This window comes from Natrix helvetica (genome assembly GCF_964273705.1).
Source record: "Natrix helvetica genome assembly, chromosome: 5".
NCBI lineage: Eukaryota > Metazoa > Chordata > Lepidosauria > Squamata > Natricidae > Natrix > Natrix helvetica.
The window spans coordinates 85363135-85389509 of NC_138551.1; the positions used below are offsets into that span (position 1 = coordinate 85363135).

The 26375-nt window shown below is 41.8% G+C and overlaps 1 protein-coding gene across 1 annotated transcript in view; it reads right to left on the bottom strand.

Moving 5' to 3' along the window:
• Positions 1-396: 396 nt before the first annotated feature.
• ANAPC16 (anaphase promoting complex subunit 16) overlaps positions 397-26375 on the bottom strand; it is a 40536-nt gene continuing 14557 nt past the window's right edge. Inside the window, exons 2-4 of the mRNA XM_081955849.1 lie at positions 21802-21959; positions 6088-6162; positions 397-1158 (exon numbers count right to left, since the gene is read on the bottom strand). Of these exons, the coding sequence (XP_081811975.1) occupies positions 1043-1158; positions 6088-6162; positions 21802-21943 (333 nt within the window). The 5' untranslated portion in view covers positions 21944-21959 and the 3' untranslated portion in view covers positions 397-1042. The remainder of the gene's footprint in view (positions 1159-6087; positions 6163-21801; positions 21960-26375) is intronic.

The window sequence follows — 26375 nt, forward strand, 5'->3', positions numbered from 1 at the left end:
CACAAATTAAAAGTCAAAGTTCTTCCCACACAGACCACATGTCCATCACATGGTACAATCTGGTCACAGCCCCAAATCCAGTTGGTTTCAATCCATGCCTCCCCAACACCTGGTGGGAATGTCCGTGATTCCCAGGAGAAAGAATTTTATTTTGGCTACAAGTCCCCAGCAATCTATATTCCCCCCTCCTGATCTCACAGCTCCAGTCAACGTAGCTGTGGCAGCCCTGAAGATGCTCCAAAATGGCTTCAGGGTTGACAGTTGCAGTTACATTGACTGTCTTATTTGCCCCTATGTAGACCCTGTGAATCTTAGTATCTTTACTGAAACTTATCTTGGTATCCGTCCATTTCCTTATTCCCAACTCTTGAAAGAAATGCAAAAACCAACGTCATGGCAAGAGCTAAAATAATTTATTTACTAAACAAGACTATTCGGGTGGACTGGTACAGCCAACAGGACAGTCCATGTCTCTTTTTAAGACTTGTTCTGACCATTTCCACACATAATTAACAGAGGAACAGCTGTCAAAATGCACTCTCAGCAAACAACCTAAATATAGGAAATGGTTAATATTTTTCTGCCCTCCAAGTGAACCTATCCTATTATCACATTTCTCTTCAAAGCAATAGCTTGGGGCTTCAAACTATAGCTTCTTACTCCGCCCTCCAAGAGTTACACACAAAAAGCCCAACTGTTCGGTCAAATTTTCATTGTGGCAGGCTCAAGATCAACAAATCAAGACTGTTGAATTGAAATAATCATGCCTTTGCCCCCTGAAAAGTGATTACATCTCTTTAGTTACGGAAATCACACTCTCCTCAAGCTGGGTGAAAATGAACTAAAAAGGAAAACCTAAAAAGGATGTATAAATATACTTTATTGAATCTGGTGGAAATCCCCCCCCCCCCAAACAACAACAAGTTTCTGGATTGTCATCAGAGTTGTGGGAAAACGCAGAATGAAAGTTTAAAGCCACTGAAAGTTTTTAAATGGAGCTACACTAATCCTGGATCTTTCCACACCAACCAATTGCTATATTTCAACCTAGAGACGGGGTGAAGCCCAAGAGCTGTTCAATGGGTTTGTATCTCCATTCATCTGCCTCCAGTTCTTCCACTAAGCCGGCGAGTTTTTCCATTCGAGCGACTTGCTGATCTGTATCAGAAAATTAAAAAATGGGTTTGCAATCAACTTTTGGTTAAGCCTTTTAACTGGGCTATATAAGCCCCACATCACGTCTTAAAGCAGAAAAAAAAAACTTTTATCACAAGAAAATTAACTAGTTAGAACCCACACAATTTGTTTCCATTCTACGATTCACAAGACCCTATCCACCCACAAGACAGGATAAAAATATAAAAAATAAACAAATTCTGTTCAAAGAATCCTCACGTTTATTTTTCAGTTGCCGGAAAACAAATGTATTATTTCTACTGCTCCAGTTCTAAATCCTACAAAAGCTCTTTTCGATCCGACTTTATTCCAGCTATCCTGCTGTTTCTCATAGAAACTGTTAGCCAATGAAAATATTTCAGATAATCCCTACATAAACAGATGTTGGGAAATATCTTTCAAGCTATGAATAAGGCCAAAATATCTGTTCTCTAGAACAACTATACCGTATGTGAGCAAAAAAAAAAAAAGGCTATATCTTTTTAAAATATCTAATATTTTTAAAAGTATTTATTTTAATACTTTAAAAATACCTAATATTTTTAAAATATCAAACACTTCACATATATTATTATTCTGTCATGTGCTACAGCTGGTACATTACAAGGAAGCTGAAACAAAGTTGTTGTATTACACTGAGATTGTTAATGCCTTTATCTGTCAGATGCTTTTCCTTTTGTCCAAATTCTCAAACATGTCAAATACACTAATAGTTCAAGAAAAGCCATAAGTAAAACAATAAGAAACATTGTTAGAGCAGTGTTAGAGCAGTTGACAAGGAATGACGACAGAATAATTGGAAGGGTTGGGCAAAAGACATGTTTTAAATGGTTGGTGGCATACAGATAGTCCTCAAGTTATGACCAGAACTGAGCCCAACATTTATGTTGCTAAGTGAAACATGTGAGTTTGGCCCTACTTTATGACCTTTCTTGCCAGTTGTTAAATGCACCACTGAAGCTGTTAAGTTAGCAAAAGCTTCAGTTATTAAGTAAATCTGTCTTCCCCACTGACTTTGCTCGTCAGAAGGCCGCAAAAGCTGATCACATGACTCCAGGACACTTCAACTGTCGTAAATATGAACCAATTGCCCAGCATCTGAATTTTGATCATGTGATCATGGGGATAATGCAACGGTTGTAAGTACGAAAAATGGGCATTAGTCACTTTTTCAGAGGCGTTGGAACTTTGAATGGTCACTAAATGATAGCTGGTCACTAAATGAATAGTTGTAAGTCGAGGGCTACCTGTGCTCAATCGCAATGGGGTCATAGTTCCTCATTGACATAGACAAACCTGATGAATGAGACAGCTATTCTGCAGTGACTGGACAATCTTATCTATGGGGAAAGTGGGTTTTTAACATGAACATGTTAACATCAAACTTGCTCTGCCAAAGCTTCTTTAATCGATATCCAGTGACACCCTACATTTAGCCATAGGAAATTCTGTTTCCAAAGGAAGATAGGAAATTCTTAACGTCCTTAAAAGGAATTCCCTATTAAATTAAACCTGAAGTGTCAACAGTCTTAATACATGGATGGAATGTTTATTGATGTAGTAAATGTTTATAAATACGTATAAAACTGTTTAAGTATTGATACACTTAATAATTACTTTGAGACTGGAAATATTTAGGAAGTTGCAATGTTGTACTAAAATAAACTTAAAGTAAAGGTCCTCCTCGCACATATGTTTTATGTTTCCCGACTCTAGGGGGTGATGCTCATCTCCGTTTCAAAGCCAAAGAGCCAGCACTGTCTGAAGACGTCTCCGTAGTCATGTGGCTGGCATGACTAAAAGCCGAAGGTGCATGGAACTCTGTTACCTTCCCACCAAAGGTGGTCCCTATTTTTCTATTTGCATTTTTACATGCTTTCGAACTGCTAGGTTGGCAGAAGCTGGGACAAGTAATGGGAGCTCACTCTATTAAGTGGCGCTAGGGATTAGAACCGCCAAACTGCCGACCTTTCTGATCGACAAGCTCAGCATTTTAGCCACTGAGCCGCCGCATCCAATAAAATAAACTTAACATGGGACAAAAAGAGAAAAAAATATCCCAAGGCTTCCCTGACAAAGGACCCAGAAATCTTGGCCTCACAGGTATTACATAACAGCATTAATAGTTAGGTGCCATTGATTCACCCAACAATCAAAATGCTGTCCATTCAGAGGTGTTTTAAATGATAATAATTTGCAGCGTGTCTTCCAAGGCTATTCCAGTAATTGAATCTGGAATTATCTATTCATGCCCTTTATCTATTCTTGTCTCCTCCTTTTCTCAGTCTTGAATAATACCATTTTTCCTCATTCCGCATTTGTCACCCCACATGCCTGCAGCATGGGAGTTTCTGTTTGCTGAACATCACCTCAACACAACCACCAGTTCAAATCTGAATGAGTGGTTAGTATTTATGGTCTTCAAAATCATAATTCAAAGGCATGTATCTTCTCAGTCACTACATTTCAATTCCACGCAGAACCACTTGAAAGACTTTTGTTTTAATGCTTCAAATCTTTACAGCCATTGAAATATCCGTATGAACTTGTCTAAATTTTTCATTGCCGTTTTGCCTAGCATTAATCTCCTCTCTATTTCTCTAGAACAGGGTTGGGGAAAACAATGGGCCCTTTGTGAGCTGTGAATTTCAACTCCCAGAAATCCTGAGCATGGCTGGCTCAGGAATTCTGGGAGTTGAAGTCCACAGGTCATAAAGGGGCCATAGTTCACCATCCCTGCTCTAGAACATACAACTGAACATACCAGTTGGCAGTGAAAAGTGAAGGTAATAGTAGATAGCTGACACAACCCTTATCCTCTTGATATTTGACATTAACCCATATTTTCCACTTTCCTTCTTTTAGTTTCATTATGAGGTCTTCACTTTTCGCAAAGTAGGTTTTTTCCAGCTTCACAATGCTTTGACCTCATTGATTCCAGCTATCATCTTTTTCAAATTGTTTTTATCCTGACCTTCATCCGAACTGGAGCACTTTCCTCCCTGTTATGAGTCTTATTTACCCTCACTTACTGAAGATCCTGGGGGTGTCACATCAAGCGGCTTCTTTCTGGTGACATTAACTCCTTACCTTTTGTGCTAACAGAGAAGAGATAAAGAAATACTAGCAATGTGATGTCTTATTGGGCTGGTTTGTTTCTTTTACACAGCTGAACAAATAGATTGTATACACAACCATTAGCCCTAATCAGGGATGGGTTGCTCCCGGCATTACTGCCGGTTTGGTGCGCGCAAAAAAATTGCACGTGCATGCTTGCTTTGCGCACATGTGCATTTGCACAAAAATAGGTCTGTGCGTGCGCAAACTGTTAAAAAAAGGGAAAAATTAAATCTGTCCAATTACAATTGTTCTGTGCATGCGCAGAATCAAAAATCAAGATGGCGGCCCAGTAGGAGAACCGGTTCAGGGGCATGGCAGGCCTGGGTAGCTGCTGATTCCCCGGCCGCCAAATCACTACCGGTTCGGTCGAACCGGTAGGAACCCACCTCTGACCCTAATATATGCTATATTATGACTCTAGAGCAGGGGAATCCAACCTTGGCAACTTTAAGACTGTGGACTTAAACTTGGGGCATTCTGACGGCTGGGGAATTCTGGGAGTTGAAATCCACAAGTTTTAAAGTTGCCAAGGTAAACCTTAAAATTGTCCCTTTCGCTATAAGCCCAAAAGGAAGATATCTACAAAATTGAAAATTTGCAAGACACTCTGGCAGAGCAGCCATCTAATCAAGCATTTCATTTACTTGATAGAAAAACAGTTTTTTTTTTAAAAAAAAGAACTCTTGGCCAATCTCTTTGGCCACAGAGTACGATTGAAAATAGCAAGTTTCCTTCAAAAAGAGTTTCTCTAATCAGATACTTTCTTCCAGAGTTCTGTTCCATCTTGATAGCATTTCAGAAGTATATAAACTGATGTCCAATATGTCACATGAAACCAAGTATGGGGAGGAAGAGATGAAGTGAGGCGAGATAAGAACCAGATGACCCAGAAACAAAGATAGCAATTTTTATTAACAGCAAAGTTATGGCTCACAAACCTTTCTACGAGTGCAATGTTCATAGCTTGTTTTATGACTACAACAGCATCAAATAACATAAGTTACAATCTTATCTCCTGGTTCAATAGACCATATAGATAAAACTTTGTTTTTGGTTTTTTTATGACACAGGATAATATGGTGACAATAGGTTCATTAAACATCTGCTCTATTTTTTTTTATTATGTTCTGTTCTATCCTGCTGTTTTCAATGCAGTGAGGTACTTCTATTACACCTTACTGAATTTCTATATACCGTATTTTTCGGGGTATAAGACGCATCCTTTTCCCCTCAAAAAAGAGGCTGAAAATCTGGGTGTGTCTTCTACACTGAATACAGCATTTTTTTGCCTCCAGAAACCCCGCCCCCTTCACCAAAATGGCCATGCATAGCTTTTAGGAGGCTTTCAGAGTGCTCCTGGGGGGCTGGGGAGGGCAGAAATGAGCAAAAAACAGGCTGTTTTTTGCTCAATTTTGTCCTCCCCTCCCAGCAGCACTCTATAAGCTTCCTAAAGGCTATGCATGCTCTTTTTTTGACAAAAAATGAACCTGTTTTCGCAAAAAATGGGCCGTTTTTTGCTTGTCCCCCCCCCCGAGCACTCTACAAGCCTCCTAAAGGCTAATCATGCCCTTTTTTTTAAAAAAAAAAAATGGGCCCATTTTTGCGAAAAAGGGCTGTTTTGGGGAGGTTTGCAGAGTGCAAAAACTTTTTTTAAAAAAAACATTTGCCTCTTCAAAACCTTGGTTTGTCTTATATCCGGTGTGTCTTATACTCTGAAAAATACGGTAGATAAATCCTGACACAACATACAGGTCCACTGACACAACATAGTTTGTGAGCTTATTCACTTACCGTGTTTTACTTGTTTCAGCGTGGATGCAACTTGATAGCTGAAGACAGATTCACAAAGGAATCGTTCTGACCCATCTGTAAATAGAGAAAAAGGAAATTTAAAACATTTACAATCCCAAAAAGCCTTCTAAGGGTATCACAAAAAATTACAGCCTTAATTTTATACCGATGTATAAATTAACAAGTCTGTGCATTTCATATAATAATGACAAACAGTGACTCAGTCCAACAGTTTAGCTTCTGACCCAACAATGACTAGCCAGTTGTCTCCAGGAAACTCAATGTATGCTCAACAGCAATGCCATTTGCTGCTGTCATCTTTAAGCAATGGATTAGAATAGAATAGAATAGAATAGAATAGAATAGAATAGAATTCTTTATTGGCCAAGTGTGATTGTACACACAAGGAATTTGTCTTTGGTGCATATGCTCCCCGTGTACATAAAGAAAAATTAAATAGAATACATTCATCAAAAATCATAAGACACAACACTTAGTGATAGGTTACTAATAAGCAATCAAATTATACTAGGAAACAAATAAAACAATATAAATTTTAAAGATGCAAGCAACATGGTTATAGTCATAAATGGAAAGAGAGAGGTACTAGGAAGGAAGAGAAGAATAACAGTAATACAGTCTTAGTAGGTAATTTGACAGTGGGAGTTAGTTGTTAAGCAGAGTGATGGCATTCGGGAAACAACTGTCCTTGTGTCTAGTTGTTTTGGTGTGCCGTGCCCTACAGCATCATTTTGAGGGTAGAAGTTGAAACAATTTAGGTCCAGGATGTGAGGGGTCAGTGGATATTTTCCCAGCCCTCTTTTTGACTCGTGCAGTATAGAGGTCCTCAACGGAAGGCAGTTTGGTACCATGTTTCCCCAAAAATAAGACCTTCCCGGATAATAAGCCCAATTGGGCTTCTGAGCGCATGTGCTAAAATAAGCCCTCCCCTAAAATTAAGCCCTCCTCGGAAATATTGCAAACAGCAGCAGCCATGAGGTGACCACGCTCACCGCCTCCTGCACCTCAAAAATAATAAGACCTCCCTGAAAATAAGGCCAAGTGGTTATTTTGGGAGTCAAAAGAAAATAAGACGCTGTCTTATTTTCGGGGAAACACGGTAGCAATTGTTTTTTCTGCAGTTCTAATTATCCTCTGAAGTCTGTGTCTGTCTTTTTTGGTTGCAGAGCCATGTGCTAGTTGTTCCTGACTCTAGGAGGCAGTGCTCATCTCTGTTTCAAAGCCAAAGAGCCAGCGCTGTCCAAAGATGTCTCCATGGTCATGTGGCCAGCATGACTAAACGCCAAAGGCGCATGGAGCACTGTTACCTTCCCACCAAAGGTGGCCCCTATTTTTCTACTTACATTTTTTACATACTTTCAAACTGTTAGGTTGGCAGAAGCTGGGACAAGTAACTGGAGCTCAATCTGTTACGCGGCGCTAGGGATTCGAACCGCTGAACTGCCAACCTTTCAATCGACAAACTAAGTATCTTAGCCATTGAGCCACCGCATCCCTATGTTATGGGTTACTCATCCATAAAAGGCAAAGAAAGCCTGCCACGCTGATAATACAGACTTGATAGTACAGGTTGGGGTAGGTCATGTATGTGAATTGAATTTAGTTCTTATTTTTGTTCCAAAATATGAAACTTAAGCTAAATGATTTAAGTCAGAACATTATCTTGTTTCTCAATTTCCCAGTTCAAATTCTCATAAATACAGGCTCCCTGCTACAGTACAGGTACTTGGGATTACCAACTGACTTGATGGGGCAAAAAAGTATTTAATCAGCCACCCATTGTGCAAGTTCTCCCACTTAAAAAGATGAGAGAGGCCTGTAATTGGAATCATAGGTAGACCTCAACTATGAGAGACAAAATGAGTAAACAAATCCAGGCAATCACATTGGCTGATTTGGAAAGAATTTATTTGCAAATTATGGTGGAAAATAAGTATTTGGTCAGTATCAAAAGTTCATCTCAATACTTTGTTATATATCCTTTGTTGGCAATGACAGAGGTCAAACGTTTCCTGTAAGTCTTCACAAGGTTGGCACACACTGTTGCTGGTATGTTGGCCCATTCCTCCATGCAGATCTCCTCTAGAGCAGTGATGTTTTGGGGCTGTGACTGGGCAACACAGACTTTCAACTCCCTCCAAAGGTTTTCTATGGGGTTGAGATCTGGAGACTGGCTAGGTCACTCCAGGACCTTGAAATGCTTCTTTCAAAGCCACTCCTTCATTGCCCGGGCGGTATGTTTGGGATCATTGTCATGTTGAAAGACCCAGCCACGTTTCATCTTCAATGCCCTTGCTGATGGAAGGAGGTTTGCACTCAAAATCTCACAATGCATGGCCTCATTCATTCTGTCCTGTACACGGATCAGTCGTCCTGGTCCCTTTGCAGAGAAACAGCCCCAAAGCATGATGTTGCTACCCCCATGCTTCACAGTAGGTATGGTGTTCTTTGGATGCAACTCGGCATTCTCTGTCCTCCAAATACGACAAGTTCTATTCAAACAGTTCTATTTTGGTTTCATCTGACCATATGACATTCTCCCAATCCTCTTCTGGATCATCCAAATGCTCTCTAGCAAACTTCAGACGGGCCCGGACATGTACTGGCTTAAGCAGGGGGACACGTCTGGCACTGCAGGATCTGAGTCCCTGGCGGCGTAGTGTGTTACTGATGGTAGCCTTTGTTACGTTGGTCCCAGCTCTCTGCAGGTCATTCACTAGGTCCCCCCGTGTGATCCTGGGATTTTTGCTCACCGTTCTTGGGATCATTTTGACCCCAAGGAGTGAGATCTTGCGTGGAGCCCCAGATCGAGGGAGATTATCAGTAGTCTTGTATGTCTTTCATTTTCTAATTATTGCTCCCGCAGTTGATTTGTTCACACCAAGCTGCTTGCCTATTGCAGATTCAGTCTTCCCAGCCTGGTGCAAGTTTACAATTTTGTTTCTGGTGTCCTTCGACAGCTCTTTGGTCTTCACCATAGTGGAGTTTGGAGTGTGACTGTTTGAGGTTGTGGACAGGTGTCTTTTATACTGATGACAAGTTCGAACGGGTGCCGTTGGTACAGGTAATGAGTGCAGGACAGAGGAGCCTCCTAAAGAAGAAGGTACAGGTCTGTGAGAGCCAGAAATCTTGCTTGTTTGTAGGTGACCAAATACTTATTTTCCACCATAATTTGCAAGTAAATTCTTTCCAAATCAGCCAATGTGATTGTCTGGATTTGTTTTCTCATTTTGACTCTCATAGTTGAGGTCTACCTATGATGACAATTACAGACCTCTCTCATCTTTTTAAGTGGAAGAACTTGCACAATTGGTGGCTGACTAAATACTTTTTTGCCCCACTGTACCATTACATAATTTCTCAAATAACCATCATTATGAATGTGGTATGTTCCAGACAGGGTGGATTTGATTTAAATCAAGTCGATTTAAATCATAATTTGTAGAGAGCAACTGTCAGATCTGTCTCGCAGCAGCTCCTCCTCTGACCTGCTGTTGGCTCACTAACAGTCCCATTTATGGGTTGGCTGATGATGCGGCAGTGACACAACAAGGGGAGGGATGTGGTGGGCAGCAGGTGAGTGGATGCCCGCTAACAGGTGCTGCCATGATGGATCTGAAATGACAGGTGCTCTTTAATATTATAAGCTTCTTAGAAAGTTTCACTTTCATTTTTACTACTTGCCCTTCCACCTCACACTTTCACCCTGGTAGTACAGATGCATTTCTCTTCAATCAATCATACAGTTTGTAGTGTACATACAGGTGAAACTCGAAAAATTAGAATATCGTGCAAAAGTTCATTTATTTCAGTAGTGCAACTTAAAAGGTGAAACTTTTTTATGAGATTTATTATTTATTTATTTTACCGTGCTTCTAGACCGCCCCCTCTCCCAAAAGGGACTCGGGGGGGTGTACAGTCCATACAAAATACATCAAAATACAATAAAAAGTTGAATATGTACAGTTGGAATGGAGGAGGTTAAAATGGAATTAAAAGGACTGTACAGAGCCAGTATATATAAATATAAATTTTAATTTTAAACCCCTAAAACACACACAATAAATTAAAAACAATACCCCTAAAATAACCAGTTAATAGTGCATTTGCCAGGAGGAACAGTTGTAATTATGCCAGATAAGACTCATCACATACTCTGATGAGAGCAACTTTTGCCAAAAGCACCAAACACTGGTTCAATGACCGTGTGATTACTGTGCTTGATTGGCCTCTCCATTCTTCCTCCATACTCTGGGTCCTTGGTTTCCAAATGAGATGCAAAAGTTGCTCTCATCAGAAAAGAGGACTTTGGACCACTGAGCAACAGGACTTTGGACCACTGTGCTTCATTAAGACCAGGGTCAACGCAGCCGTCTACCAGGAGATTTTGGAGCACTTCATGCTTCCTTCCGCAGACGAGCTTTATGGGGATGCTGACTTCATTTTCCAGCTGCCCACACTGCCAAAAGCACCAAAACCTGGTTCAATGACTGTGGGATTACTGTGCTTGATCGACCAGCAAACTCGCCTGACCTGAACCCCCATAGAGAATCTATGGGGCATTGCCAAGAGAAAGTTGAGAGACATGAGCCCAAACAATGCAGAAGAGCTGAAGGCCATTATTGAAGCATCCTGGTCTTCCATAACACCTCAGCAGTGCCACAGGCTGATAGCTTCCATGCCACGCCGCATTGAGGCAGTAATTACTGCAAAAGGGGCCCAAACCAAGTACTGAGTACATATGCATGCTTATACTTTTCAGAGTTATTGAAAGATATTGTTCTATGTACAATCTTTGCTTTATTGATTGCATGTAATATTCTAATTTTCTGAGATTGTGGATTTGGGGTTTTCATGAGCTGTAAGCCATAATCATCACAATTATGATAAATCACGGCTTGAACTATCTTGCTTTGCATGTAATGAGTCTATCTCATATATTAGTTTCACCTTTTAAGTTGCATTACTGAAATAAAGGAACTTTTGCACGATATTCTAATTTTTCGAGTTTCACCTGTAGATTTGCAAAACAATGGGATATTCTAGATATTTGTTTTATGATTTATCTCATGGTTACTATGAAATTGTGTGAATGCATCAATGCAGTGCATGTTATCTCAGCTTGCAGAGCTTGGATTCATTGAATGAGTTTACCAAAAACGTAAATATTGCCGAATATACAGCCTCATGCTACATAACTAAGCTCCATTTCATGCTGAGTAAACTAAATTGTTAATGTATCTTAAGTAGAAAACTATCTTTAAATAGATTTTTTACTCCAAAAGTATTTTATTAAAATAAATTTGATAAAAATAAAAAAAAAATCTGATTTAAATAAAAAAAAATGATTTTTTTTTTTAAAAAAACATTGATTTTTATCCACCCTGCTTCCAAATATTCTGAATTGTAATTCCTATCATCCCATTCACGACAGCTGCTTCTGGAGGCACCAATTTCAGAAGTGAGATATGGATGGCCAACCTCTTGATATCTAGAAATCGCTTTTTGCTTTTGACATGGAAGAGGAAGTGCAGAGCCCAATGAGATCTAGTAGGCAGGAGGCTCAAACCACATACCAGGTGTTTCTATGTCTTCTGACCTTTAAGCTGATAGTGGCAGTTGAGTGGGTTTTTTTTTTTGTTGTTGTTAAAATTCTTTCAGCATAGATGCCACAATTTTCCACCATTTACATATGTGAAAATGGTAGAAAATGGCACACCGATTTTCAGAGGAGGGCGTGGGAAGAATAACCAGCTCTGGTGTACATGAGGTCTGTTCTAAGACGTAAAATGGCCACGCAACATTTTTGGAAATGATGCTCTTCTGTCATTTCCAAACTTTTTGCTTGAGCAAACCTAAAAAAGTTAGCTGGTAACTTTCCTAATTCACATTTACTTACCTCTAGATCTTTCCTTGGAAAAATAGAACCGTAAATCTCTAAAACAGGTTTAAAATTGAGATGACGATTGTGTAATAGGGAACAAAAGTTTCAGGTGTCCCATCTTGGAGACTTAATGGAAGGTAGGAATTGTCAGCAGAGCATTTAAAGACATGAAATGAGCTGCGGTGGGGGCAGGGGTTAGAGTGCAGTACTGCAGGCTACTTCTGCTGCCTGCCGGCTGCTGGCAATTTAGCAGTTTGAATCTCACCAGGCTCAAGGTTGACTCGGCCTTCCAGCCTTCCGAGGTGTGTAAAATGAAGGCCCAAATTGTTGGGGGAAATAGGCTGACTCTGTAAACCACTTAGACAGAACTGTAAACAGTGGTGGGTTACGACCGGTACGCCCCGCTATGGGCGTACCGGTGCCTGCCGGGAGCACTGGGTACCATTCCGGTATGGTGCTCCAGAGGGGCCCCCGCCACCTCCATCCTTACCTGCATGTGAGCTCTGCGGGGCAAGCAGGTGGAGCGTTGCGGAGGCATCGCGGAGCATTGCAGATGGTAAGTACGCATGCACGTGCTGGGCACGTTCATGTGGTGGGCGCTGGGCCACGTTGCACCGTACCAGTTGCACTGGGATCCAGAACCCACCACTGACTGTAAAGCACTGTAAAGCGGTATACAAGTCTAAGTGCTATTGCTATTAGTGTTCCTGTGTAAATGCCTGCCAGGTTCCTTGCCTAACAAATTTGATTTTATTCAGATTAATTTTAAAAAACGAATTGGAGGTTAACTTGCTGCGAACTGCCAGCCTCAAATACAATCTTTGCTTTACAGCAGAGTAGCTGGAGCTGAAAAAGCAGCTGTATATGTAAGTATAATCAGTTGGCAACTGTGTTTATGCATGTATGTACTGCCCTCTATAGTAGAGCACAATTCAGCTGCTTTCCTGGAACCAACTCAGCAGTCAGTTCTTCTGGACTCATTGACATATAGCTGGCTTACTCCTACTCTGTTCTACTTAGGAGACATGAGAAACAATTAAGTAGGCAAATTTGCCTGTGGGGCCCTAACATACAGCCTTATACATCCATAATTCTGCTGACACTTAGCTAAATGTCTGGCAACATATTATTATTTAGTCTGCTGCAGGAGCTTTTGATATTTAATGCTTAACACCCCGCCAATATAACATCAGTTGGTGTGTCCAAACAAGGCAGCGTCCTGCTTTTCTTAGTAGGTGACTTTTTGTCCTGGGCCCAGGACAAACCAGTGTGAAATCTAGTGTGGTGTAAGTGGGTGCTGACCTATGACTGAAGAGGCCCAGATTCAACTCTAATGCTCAGCCGTGGAAATTTGCAGAGAGATTTTGGGCACAGGGGTCCAACCAACCTCACAAAGGTGTTAGTGCAGGAATGAAATGAATGGGAATTCCAGGGAAAGTACCGTAAGCTCCTGCACATAAATCTAACTAATCAACCAACCAACCAACCAGCAGCTGGATGGCTTTGGGGAAAGTTAACCCTAATGTTGGGCATTCAACAGTCCTCTGGCAGTAGGAAAAGTGAGATGGGTTGTCTTCATCATCAGCCTTGGAGGTCTTCTAGTCCAAGCCCCTCCTCAAGCAGAGGACCCTATACCCGTGATGGCAAACCTAGGTAACATGTGCCAGAGGTGGCACGCGGACACCTCTCTGTGGGCATGTGCACCCTTGCCAGCTGTTTTTCTGGTTTTGGGCGAACATGGATTGCTGGTCTTCGCAGGTGCCAGAGTGCCAGAAAACGGCCTGAAAACAACCCCAAAACAGGTTGCTTTTCGGGATGCTTTGGGGGGCATTTTTGGGGCCAAAACAGCCTGAAAAATGGCCTGAAACAACCCAGGAAACAGCCTAAAAATGCCCCCCAAAATGGCCAAAAAAACCAGGCATGCGTGCACCGGTCAACCGTGTGCATGTACGCGCGTTCTGATTTGGGCATCCAGTGCCGAAAAGGTTCGCCATCACTTCCCTATACCATTTCAGACAAACGGGGCTTATCCAGTCTCTTCTTAAAAAGTTTCCAGGGGTGGAGCACCCACATCTTCTGAAGGGACACCGTTCCATTGGTTGATTGTTCTCACTGTTAGGAAATTTCTCCTTACTTCCAGGTTGAATCTCTCCTTATTCAGTTTCCATCCATTATTCCTTGCCTGGCCTTCGGGTGCTTTGGAAACTAGCTTGACCCCTTCCTCTCTATGGCAGCCCCTCAAATATTGGAACCCTGCTCTCATGTCTACCCTGGAGCACAAAGAAGGAAGCTCTGCTCTTAGTGGTGGAGAGCTTGTGGGCTGCATTTGCCCTGTAAACTGAAAGTTTCCTTTTCTTGGGCTAGCAGCTGTGGCATAAACTGAGAGCCAACATTCAAGCCATAAGAATTCAACAACTCAATATAAAATCACAGTGGGAATGAATGATTTGGTTAAGGCTGTGGAATGCACTAAAAACAAATACATGTCTAATCACTGAATGTCAGAATGTGCACCATGTGAAATTTTCTGCTGCAAACTCTGCATTGGCGACAGGAAGGGCATCCGGCCAGTTAAACAGCTCCATTCAGTTGCCCCAACTGCAGCCAGATGCAAGGGATTACAGGGTCATTAAAAGATCAAAAAATAAATTTAAAAAAAATCACTGGAATGTCAAAAATGAAGATAATTCAAAAACAGTGAAGTATCTTTTAAACCTACGTAGTTCTTTCAATGCGATTTCAACTTGCTTATCTTCTGGTAGATTAGCACCTACTTGTCTTTTTGGATTTTGCCACTCCTGGTACAGAATGCAGCTTAAGGACTCAGAAGAGTTCAAATTCAATGGTACATTTCCAATCCAAGAAAAGCTACTGCTATCTCAACAAAGAGCAACTTGTTTCAGTAAGTCGGCTAACATTTTTTCTTCTTTGAACCTACTTCCTTGTTTGCTTTTTAAAAAAAAAGACACATCATGCATGCCGCTCACCAAAAACAGTCTTGCAATTTTTCAGATGTATGCCCATGCAGAACGAACCCTGTAATTAAAAACTCTGAAGAGGTAGGTTTTTTTTTTTTGCAGATATGAAATAGCCTGGAATTTTCCACGGTATGTCTAGCAACCTCAACCTGTCATCTTACAACTGGCACTAAATAGCTAAGGATACTTTCCAGACTAATGAAACTCCTATACGAATAAACACACCTATTAACCCGAAGGTGAAATAATCACCACTTTAATCCTGATGCAAGGGGGAAAAAACCCTACATATCACCACTTTGGAAAAAAGCTACCGGCCAAGAAGTAAAAAGAGATTTCAAGGCCAAAGTCCAAAGAATCGTGCTGCTAATTCTCTACAGATTGCTTTGAACTTTTCTTTCTCAATCGGTATCCTTCGTTGCCACATAACTGTTTTTCAAAACTAGCTGAACTGTTTCCAAAGCGGTTGGACCACAAGTTCTCACCACACTGAGGTAAGGCACAGCAGATATAACCATAGCGATTGGTATGATTCCATAATAGTTCTTTGGGCCAAATCTTCCCTCCCGGATTCTCCTACAGCAGGGGTGTCAAACACAATTTCATTGAGGGCCGCATCAGGGTTGTGTTTGACCTCGGGAACCGGGATAGACATGGCCAGCTCAATATCACTCGTGTTGGGGGGCCCTGTGGTGGCTCGAGCTCTCTGCCGACGAAAACGGGCTCCCAAGCTCTGTTTTCACCTGCGATGGCCTCCTGCAACCATCTGCCAGTGAAAACGGAACTGGAGAGGGCCACTGGCGGTGGCTACATTTTCGCTGGTAGAGGGACCACAGACCGGTCCTTTGGTATTTCCAGGCAGCCCCGCGGGCCAAATCTAAGCACCCCACGGGCTGAATCTGGCCCCTGAGCATTGAGTTTGACACCCTTGTCCTACAGGATCAAACATAGAACAGAACAATAAGCAGTGGCAGAATTCCAGCAGAATTTTCTGCGTTGGATGAATAGGTTATCATTGCCATCGTTCTTTTATATGTCTCCACAAGTAAGTTTCTCAACACAGACACTACATCAGTTTTACAAGTCCAGACAGGATTAAGCCACTGATTGGACTACAGGTAGTCCTCAACGTAGGACCACAATTGAGGCTAAAATTTAAGTGAGACATTGGTTAGGTGAGTTTTCTTGCCATGGCTGCTGAGTGAATCACTGCAATTGGTTAAGTTAGTAACCCGGTTGTTAAGCGAATCTGGCTTCCCCATTGACTTTGCTTATCAGAAGGTCGCAAAAGGGATGGGTGGCATGACCTTGGGACACAGCAGCGGTCATAAATATGAACCAGTTGCCAAATCTCTGAATTTTGGTCACATGATCATGGGCGGATGCCGCAAAAGTCGTAACTGTGAAAAACAGTCAATGTCACATTTTTCAGTGCTGTTGTAACTTTGAACGGTCACTACATGAAACTGTTGTAAGTCGAGGACTATCTGTAATTTAGCGCGCGCACACACACACAGGAAGGTAAGCCCAGAATCTGCAGAATGGAATAGGCCCCATCATCATGTCCCAACTACTTTTAATGACATTTAGCTTTAACCAGTATTTATAAGTTAAACCGCATCTTTCAAATAAAGGCACCATCTATTTTAAAAAAAATTGCACTAATGGCAAAAACAGCATATAGATTCCATGCCAGTCCTGATTAGAGAGAAAACACGAAGTTAACATGCTTGAAATTTGGAAAAGGCCTTCTGTTTACATTGAAATAGTATCACCAGTGAGTACTGGCCAAACGTCTACACCAAAGGTTGGCAATCTTAAACACTCAAAAGAGCCATTTGGACCCATTTCCCACAGAAAAGAAAACACTGGGAGTCACAAAACCCTTCCTGTGCCTGACTATTTCCTGAGCGCCCACAAAACTACCATATGTAGTTGAATTAAACTTCTGCAACTTTCCTTTTTCTTGGATTTATCCATGGTTGGCCTACCGGGGCTGAGAAACTCAATAAATGGTGTGCCGGTGGGTGTCGCACATTGGCGGTTGTGACACATATTTTGAGCGATACGGAGCTGCAGCTGAGGGATAAAAGAGCCACATGCGGCTCCAGAGCGACGGGTTGCTGACCCCTGGTTTACACCATCATGAAAAAGCTTGTTCTTAGCTTGTTCTCTTTCTTATCAGCGACGACAAAACAATGAAAGGAAATCACCATTAATCAATGGTAATCAAAGCCAATGCAGTTATATAGTACCAGCCAACTGATCCCAGCCCTTCTGCCTGGCACCTCCAGATCTTTTACATTACACAGCTTGACATTCTGAGCCACTTATAGCCAATGGCTACGCTGGTTAGAAATTATGGGGTTTACTATCTGACCCATTAGAGATTTTTGTTTTAATATTAGTTGCCACACTTCACTGTGTATAAGTTGACGCTAGCAGCCCATGGGGGGACGGGGGCTTGGTTAGCTTTTCAGAGAGTGAATCACACCTGGCATATCAGACATAGCTAATAGAAGGGCTCCTGGTTTATTTATTCTTTTGCAATACAGGTAGACAACTCGTATCCTTCATCCAATCAAAGTAGGGAAGGCAATCTAATCCCTTCCAGGTGTAGTTGAGTTTTATGCTCATCATTCCTGACAATGGCCACATAGCTGATAAGAATGGAAATCCAAAACCTGATGTATGAAAAGAAGAGCAACGAAGATGATTTGGGGACTGGAGGCTAAAAGATATGAAGAACGGTTGCAGGAATTGGGTTTGTCTAGTCTAGTGAAACGAAGGACTAGGGGTGACATGATAGCAGTGTTCCTATGTCTCAGGGGCTGCCACAAAGAAGAGGGGGTCACCCAGTGGTGAAATTCACATTTTTTTTACTACCAGTTCTGTGGGCGTGGCTTGGTGGTGGTGTCCTGTGACTGAGTGGGCGTGGCCAATTTGATGTCACTCATGGCCATGCCCACTCAGTCACATGCCGCCGCCACCACCAAGCCACGCCCACAGAACCAGGTAGGAAAAAATGTGTGTATGAGTCCATTCACAGCAGAGCTGTTGCTCCCTTTATGGTCCCCCGCGGCCCCCTCCCTCCCGGGGACTATCTTAAAGGGACAGGCTGCAGCAGTTCTGCTGTGAACGGAGGGAGAAATGTTTGGATTGTCTCTGCTGCATTTAACATTGAATTCTGAGGAAGAGACAATCCGAATGTTTTCCCCTTCATTCACAGCAGAGCTGTTGCTCCCTTTATGGTCCCCCGCGGCCCCCTCCCTCCCAAGGACTACCTTAAAGGGACAGGCTGCAGCAGCTCTGCTGTGAACGGAGGGAGAAATGTTTGGATTGGGTGGGCAGGCCGAGCAGCTGGAAGAGGTGAGCGGTGACAGGGTGACCAGGCGGGCTTGGGTGGAGCCACCAGAGATTTTTGCCACTGTTCAGAGAACTGATGCCAATTGTTCCTGCTGATTTGGCTGAACCGGGCCGAACCGGGAGGATTTCAACACTGGGCCCACCCTGTTTTCCAAAACACCAGAAGGTAAGACAAGAAACAATGGATGGAAACTAATCAAGGAGAGAAGCAACCTGGAATTAAGGAGAAATTTCCTAACAGTGAGAAAAATCAACCAGTGGAATGGCTTCCCTTCAGAGGTTGTGGGTGCTTCATCACTGGAGGCTTTTAAGAGACTGGACGACACTTGTCTGGAATGGTATAAAATAGAGTCTCTTGCTTGGGCAGGGCATTGGACTAGAAGACCTCCAAAGTCCCTTCCAACTCTGTTATCCTATTCTGTTCCTATGGAGAGCCCAATTCCAAACAGAATTGGATAAAATACTCTACCTGCTCCCTTATAATAGCCAAATAATCAACTCTGATGTTAACACAAAGGGAAAATGTTTACTTCCTCTCTATTGGGGTATATTATAGAAGACTGTAGATTATTGTTTTCTACTTATAGACCAAAGCTAAGCACTGCCTTATCTCAACAGGAATGTAGAATATCACCTTGGCAACTAAATATAACATGATCAATGGCAATGGTGGTTTCTTAGGACTAATGAAAGAATAAATGTAAAAATGATGCTGAAGGAGGACCGAAGATAATTAATCTTCCTCTGGGTAAGGCAAGGAAAAGCTACTAGTAAGCAAAGGGAGAATGTCGTATCAATACTTCTTAGCAACTCTAAGAATTGATAATATTGCATCTGTTACACAATGTTTGGTTGGACCAGTAATGGTGTTGGAAGACCTAGTGGCAAACAGTTGCAATGGCAGCTTCCATAGCAATAGCAATAGCACTTAGACTTATATACTGCATCTTGTCTCCAACAATCTGGGTCCTCATTTTACCCACCTCGGAAGGAAGGAAGGCTAAGTCAACCTTGAGGCAGTGAGATTTGAACTGCTGAACTGTAGCTAACAGTCAGCTGAAGTAGCCTGCAGTACTGCACTCTAACCCCTGTGCCACCTCGGCTCATAAGCCTTTGTTCCAGAGTAAGTAGCACTGGAAACCAAGGTGTAATAAGAATGAAATTTAAATAATCCCTAGAAGTCTTAGCTGCAACTTTTGACAGTGGGTAAAAGCATCAACTTTTGATCTCAACATTGGCTAAAGCATCCCCACCTGATCTCAAGACTGTCAATCTGAATGCAAATAAGAGTACATGGATTTCAAGGAAAACGCTTATATTTGGTGGACCCTAAAAAAATAAAGTATGTCATACAATCCAATAACCTGGGGAACAACATGAAATTAGCCAAGACATCTATTGATGTTGTCTTGATCAAGCAGAGTGATCAGATGTGCATGCTCTTCCCAACAGTTCCTTAAGAGTGAGGTTGAAGAAGATAGAGGATGGTGTATTTATTACATTTTACAATAAACACAAGATACAAGAAAGATATAGGGGAGTGGTGCGGTGGCCTAAGAGGTGGGGCTCTCGCCTCACAATCAGGAGGATGTGAGTTCGATCTTAGGTAGAGGCAGATATTTCTCTCTCTGGGCACAATGAGAATATATCCGTTGAACAAAACTCTGCATTGGAGATAGGAAAGGCATCTGGCCATTAAACGCTCTGCTAGCTCCATTCAGTTGTCCAGACTCCACCCCGCAAGGGATTATGGGGTTGTTAAATTATGATGATGATACAAGAAAAATATAGACTACAAGAAGCTGGGTCAATCTATCCTATCAAGAATCTTGAATGTCCAGAGAGTTTATATATCAACAAGTCTAGGGTGATTATTTCTTTCTCATCCCATTCCATGGCCTCCTAGATTTGACCATTGCAATGTTCATATACTAACTATGATTATACACATTTTCCTTAGGAAGTCCTCAATGCTGGTTAGAAGAAGAGGATGAACACCAATGAGGTGGATGAACTCTATTGCAGTAATGATGGGTATTCTGTTGGCAACCCTGAAAGGCTAGGTTGGGAACGGATTATTGTGGGGAAGGTCTATCTACAAGGCTGTTAGGAATGATTTCTGATTTGATGGCACATCATCAATCAATGGAAAATATAACTGGAGCAGAAGAATCAGCGTTAAACGATGTCGAAATCTCTTTTGAAAAATAAGTTCAGGGTTAACGCCAGTCACGCGAACATGTCATTTCATAGAGGACAGATGTATAATTTTGCTGGTTCATTCTCTTCTCTTCCCTCTCAAATAATTATGGCTGCCCCTTCAATATCGCAAAGAAAGACACTGCCCGTTTTATTACTTGGTTTCACTACCCTATCAGGTTGTTTGTGGTGCCAACATTTCTGCGGTTACATGCTTTTGGTATTGGCTTCCTTCAGCAGTGGGTTTCACATTTTGTTACCACTGGTTGGCCCCGCGCATGCCCGCTTCACAGGCGCACACGCCCCTTCTAAGCATACACCCAGCATTCCATACGCTTTGCTCACGCCTTCCACTCATGCACCCGGACTCAAAAACATGCCTAAGTAGGACGGCATAGAGCCAGGGCAATTTCTGCTACCGGTTCAGGCAAACCAGTCCGAACCAGCTGAACACCACCTCTGGCTTCCTTCTTCTTAGGCAAAGTACTGTATTTCTTGGAGTATAGGATGCACCAAGATTTTGAACAGGCAAATTTAAAAAAAAGATTTTTGCACTCTGTAGACCTCCCCAAAATGGCCTGTTTTTTTGTCAAAAAAGGGGCATGCATAGCCTTTAGGAGGCTTTCAGAGTGCTCCTGGGGGCTGAGGCAAAACCAAGCAAAAGACACTCTATTTTTTGCTCACTTCTGCCCTCCCCAGCCCCCCAGGACCACTCTGAAAGCCTCCTAAAGGCTATGCACAGCCATTTTTGCAAAGGGGGTGAGGTTTCGGAAGGCCAAAAATGCTGTATTCAGTGTATAAGACGCACCAGATTTTCACCCTCTTTTTTGAGAGAAAAAGGTGCGTCTTATACTCCGAAAAATACGGTACTTACTTTCTTGACACGGATCTAATTCAGAAGATGAACCAATGTGGTGTCAGTGTTCCATAGCAGCCTTTGGATGAAAGAAACACACACAGATAGAGAGAGAAAGAGAAAGAGAAAGAAAGAGAGGGAGAGAGAGAGAGAGAGAAAGAAAGAAAAAGAGAGCGGGAGGGAGGGAAGGTAGGTAGGTAGGTAGGTTCAGTTTATAGGTAATAGTAATGTCTGATTAGTTTGGGCTTAGAACATGGCACAAATCCACCCATTTTTAATTATCAACTGCGCCACTGTCATTCATTTCACACTAAAATTAAAAATCTTGACATACGAGGCTGTGAATGCAGCCATAGTATTCAGCACTACTATCTTGACTTACAAACCAAAATAATGTAGAAGACTTTTACCTTCTAACATTTCCCCAGCTCCTTTAGGATATGTAAAGAGGGCTTTCTGTGGCGTGGCGAGATCTGAGACACTAAATCCAGATCCAGTCATAGAACTTCCACTCACTCCACCAGCTGATGATGACGAAGTAGAGGCTGCCATCTTGCCCCCCTTGAACCTGAATGTAGGAGAAAGAGAAACAAAGCTTAGCTAGGTAGACTCCACCACAGTACAGCTGTTAATCAACCAAAGAACATTTGCACTTCTAGTAGGGCTTATACTGTATATATAAAAAATTACATTCATTAGAGATTCAAATGTGCTTGAACTACCCTGTTTCCCCTAAAATAAGACCTCCCCGGATAATAAGCCCAATGGGCTTTTGAGCGCTTGCGCTAAAATAAGCCGTCCCCCAAAAATAAGCCCTTCCCGAAAATATTGCAACACAGCAGCAGCCATGAGGTGACCACGCTCGCCGTCTCCTGCACCTCAAAAATAATAAGACCTCCCTGAAAATAAGGCCAAGTGCCTTAAGGGGGGGAGAAAATAAGACCCTGTCTTGTTTTCGGGGAAACACAGTAGCAGTCTCCAAGTCAAGAGTTCCTAGCATTTCTGCACTGATAAACACATCTGGAATTTTGAGATAGAAGCTATGGCTTCTATCAAAAAATGATCCTTAATAGGAGACTGGCCAATGACAAAGTCCCACTGAACAAGACGAAAATTAGCAAAGTCCTGTCATATCATCTTACAATAGCCATGTTTTTGGGCTGCAACCTTTTATTTTCATTTTTGATTGAATGCCTTTGGGGCACATATGAGAAAAATAATTTGGTAAATAAGGTTTGCAGTCGCATTCTGGCTCCCCGCTTAACTTTCTAATATTTTGTTGCATAATGCCGATGCTGCTATTCCGTTGGCATCTGTTGAAGGAATCAATAAAGGGACTTGAATTTCACATGGCTATGTTAAAAAATAACGGTTTGCCTGAATGATAGATGGCGAACCTATGGCACACATGCCACAGGTGGCATGAGGAGCCATCTCTGCGGGCACGCGAGCCGTCGCCCAGGTCAGCTCCACTGCGCATGTGTGTGCGCCCCCTGCCTGCCAGTTGATTTTGAGGTCTCTGCTGGGAGACGCATGCGCTTGCATGAGGGTGTGGGGGGGGTCACGCACGCATGTGCAGTGGGTGGGGGGAATGCACTGCACCCTTCCCCTTTTTGGTCCCAGGAGGCTTCAAGGAGACCCGCTAACACCAAAACGGGCACGCATTTGCGGGGGGAGTACAGGGAAGGGTCGCATGCGCAGGGGGCGGGGCCTGTTGGGGGACATTGCATTATGGATGTCAGCAGACGCACATGTGCTATTGCGCGCGCACACACGCTTTCGGCTTTTTTTCGAGGGGAAAAAGGTTCGCTATCACCAGGTTAGACGTTATCAAATTTTTAGTAGATATTCTCTTGGATGAAGCATCAAGTGAATCTTTTAACAAGGGGAGAGAGGTAATGTATCCCTAAAGAGATTAGTCTTTAAATACCTAAAACTAACTTGTAATCAAATGATTTAATTCCAATTTTTTACTTGGAAAAGCATCAGCACATTTGCACCAGGATCCCCTTCTGCCCATATATCCAATTCAATTGTAAAATCTGCTTCCAATACAAAATCATGTCATTTAAATGCTTGCATTATTAGACTGGTTAAGGAAACATTAAAAGGAAATTTGAGACATTAGCCCCAATTTGAAGTCAAACTGTTTTAATGCCAGGCACTAATACATCAACAAAATTTTAAGGGGAAATCATTCCAACACAACACAGGGGTTTCCCTTTGGGCCAAGATTAGCAAAATGTTTGGTTGCAGGGATTATATAAATGTTTCTCCACTCTGGATGAAATCCAGGAATAAAATTCTGGAGGCTGATTTGATGATTTTGGCCTGGAGAAAGCTTGTTTCTATTGAAACAGAACGTACATCGAAGTCAACTGGATTCGAAACATAACTGGGGCCGGACATCTGAATGTGTCAGGGAATTGCGCAGCCAACAGCCCAAATAAAGCCTGAGAGAATGACACGAACCTGTAGTTTTATATAAATAAATATATTTAATATATTTTAACCGATCGTAGCGCAGATTGCCTCATGCATGAGCCAGCACTCTCCAATCAATCAACTACAATTGTGCGTTCTGGCACATTGTACACTTTACTGTTCTAGCTACTAAATTTAATAGCCTAACTATAGAATGAGGTCGTTGGGATAGATTTAAAAAAAACACAGAAGCAAGCTTAGAATGGAATAGAATAGAATAGGATATGATAGAATAACCGAGTTGGAAGGGACCTTGGAGGTCTTCTAGTCCAACCCTCTGCTTAGGCAGGATATCCTACACCACTTCAGACAAAGGGTTATCCAACATCTTCTTCAAAACTTCCAGTGTTGGAGCATTCACAACTTCTGAACCAAATTGTTCCACTGATGAATTGTTCTAACTGTCAGGAAATGTCTCCTTAGTTCTAGGTTGCTTCTCTCCTTGATTAGTTTCCACCCATTGCTTCTTGTTCTACCCTCATGTGCCTTGGAGAATAGCTTGACTCCCTCTTCTTTGTGGCAGCCCCTAACACAGCTATCATGTCTTCCCTAGTCCTTCTTTTCGTCAGACTAGACATATCCAGTTCCTGCAACCGTTCTTCGTATGTTTTAGCCTCCAGTCCCCCAATTATCTTTGTTACTCTTCTCTGCACTCTTTCTAGAATCTCAACATTGTTTTTACACCATGGCAACCAAAACTGGATGCAGTATTCCAAGTGTGGCCTTACCAAGGCATTATAGAGTGGTATTAACACTCGCTGAGAAAACAATATGGAAATGCCCACAAGGACAAGATCATCAAGAGTAAACACAACTTTACAATTTTGGTTAGGAATCAGAAGCTTTATATCCCATAAAACCAGAAGCTAGCTTCTGCAAACTAGCGAAGAGCCTGGGTGGGGAAGACTGCTAGATTGCTGAAAACACTTTTTGGTTATAAAATATACACAAGGCATGGAAAGGTGAAAGATCACGAGACAACTGCATCAAGTTCCCACTGTTTGTCAATGCAGAATATTTCGTAATACAAAACGTTGAAATCAACTAACCAAGATCACGCTCCTATAAAACCCAATTTTATACAGCTATTGTAGTTTTGCAATTTCCTCCAACAGAAATAGATACTACGCTAACAGAAATGAATTAGTCCTGGAGGTGTCCTAATATCTTTGTAGTGACACATTACAAATGCTATCATTCACTATAATAAATAATTAACAGGGAGGGGGACTCATAAAGCCCTCCCAAATTACTAAAAAAATTAAATCAACAAATCAAAAGCCCCTTTCACTCTTGCTTCCAGCTAGCAAATCTAGAGTAACTTGCAGGAACATTTGTCATCAGTTGATTATACCTTTTATTAAAATTCCTGATAGCTTTTATGTGCACTTTATGTTAAATAATCAGGATAAATTCATTCTTCTAAAATTAGCAAAATTTTGATATGTTGTTTGTAAACTTTGCCCACAAAAGGTTGCAGGTAGGATAGGGTAGGGTAAGGTAGAGTAGAATAGAAGAGAACAGAACAGAATATTATTTATTGGTCAAGTATGATTGGACACAGAAGGAATTTGGCTCTGGTGCAAAAACTCTCAGTGTACATACAAACAACAAAGTGATAGACCATAAAGCATACTGTCGTTACAATCATTAATCATAAGATATAAACAAATGATAAATCATGAGAATAAGAACAATAAGATGAGAAAAGATGAGAAATGAGAAAGATGAGAAGATGCAAGGTTAATAGCAATACACCCTACTACATGGGTACTACTACATCTTTTGGCTTAATTCAGTACTGTGAGAATTAGGTGATCAGCAGAGTGATGGCATGGGGAAAAACTGTCTTTGTGTTAATTTGTCTTGACATGCAATGCCCTCTAGCAGTGTCCTGAGGGGAGACGTGAAGGGGTCTGATTTAATAGTTCTTGTTGTGAGGGGATTGCTTTGTGCTGTTTATTTTATTGATTGTATTTGTATTGGTCAATGACCAAAATAAAATTCCATCTATCTGTCCTACATTTTGCGGTGGAGACTTACTTCTGGATCATTTTACATGATCAAGTCAACGAGCCTGCCACACAAGATAAAATAGTTCATTATCCTAGGTAGCAGTGCGTTTAGCACTATGCACACTTGAAAAAAGGGATGAGGGAAAAGACAGCGCAGTAAATGGAGTGGATAAAGATGGACTGTGGTGTCGATTTTTAAAAAATGAAATTTACATTAGCACTGTCAGGTAGAAAGGCACACAGGAAGCAAAGCACCTTTACAAAAGAAGCTACATACCATTGTGCCTTAAAGTTCAGGTTTCTTTAAGCTTATAAGATAAGAGGCAAATTGAATGAAATCTGCAACTGTTTCTATGGGATTGGATCAAATAAACCCATACATTGTCCAGTTTTTATGCATGTCTAGCGATCTCTACCAGTTGGCAAGCAGATGCTGGGATATTTCCAACTTCCAATTTTTCCTCCCTTTGTTCCGTCTCCCGAGC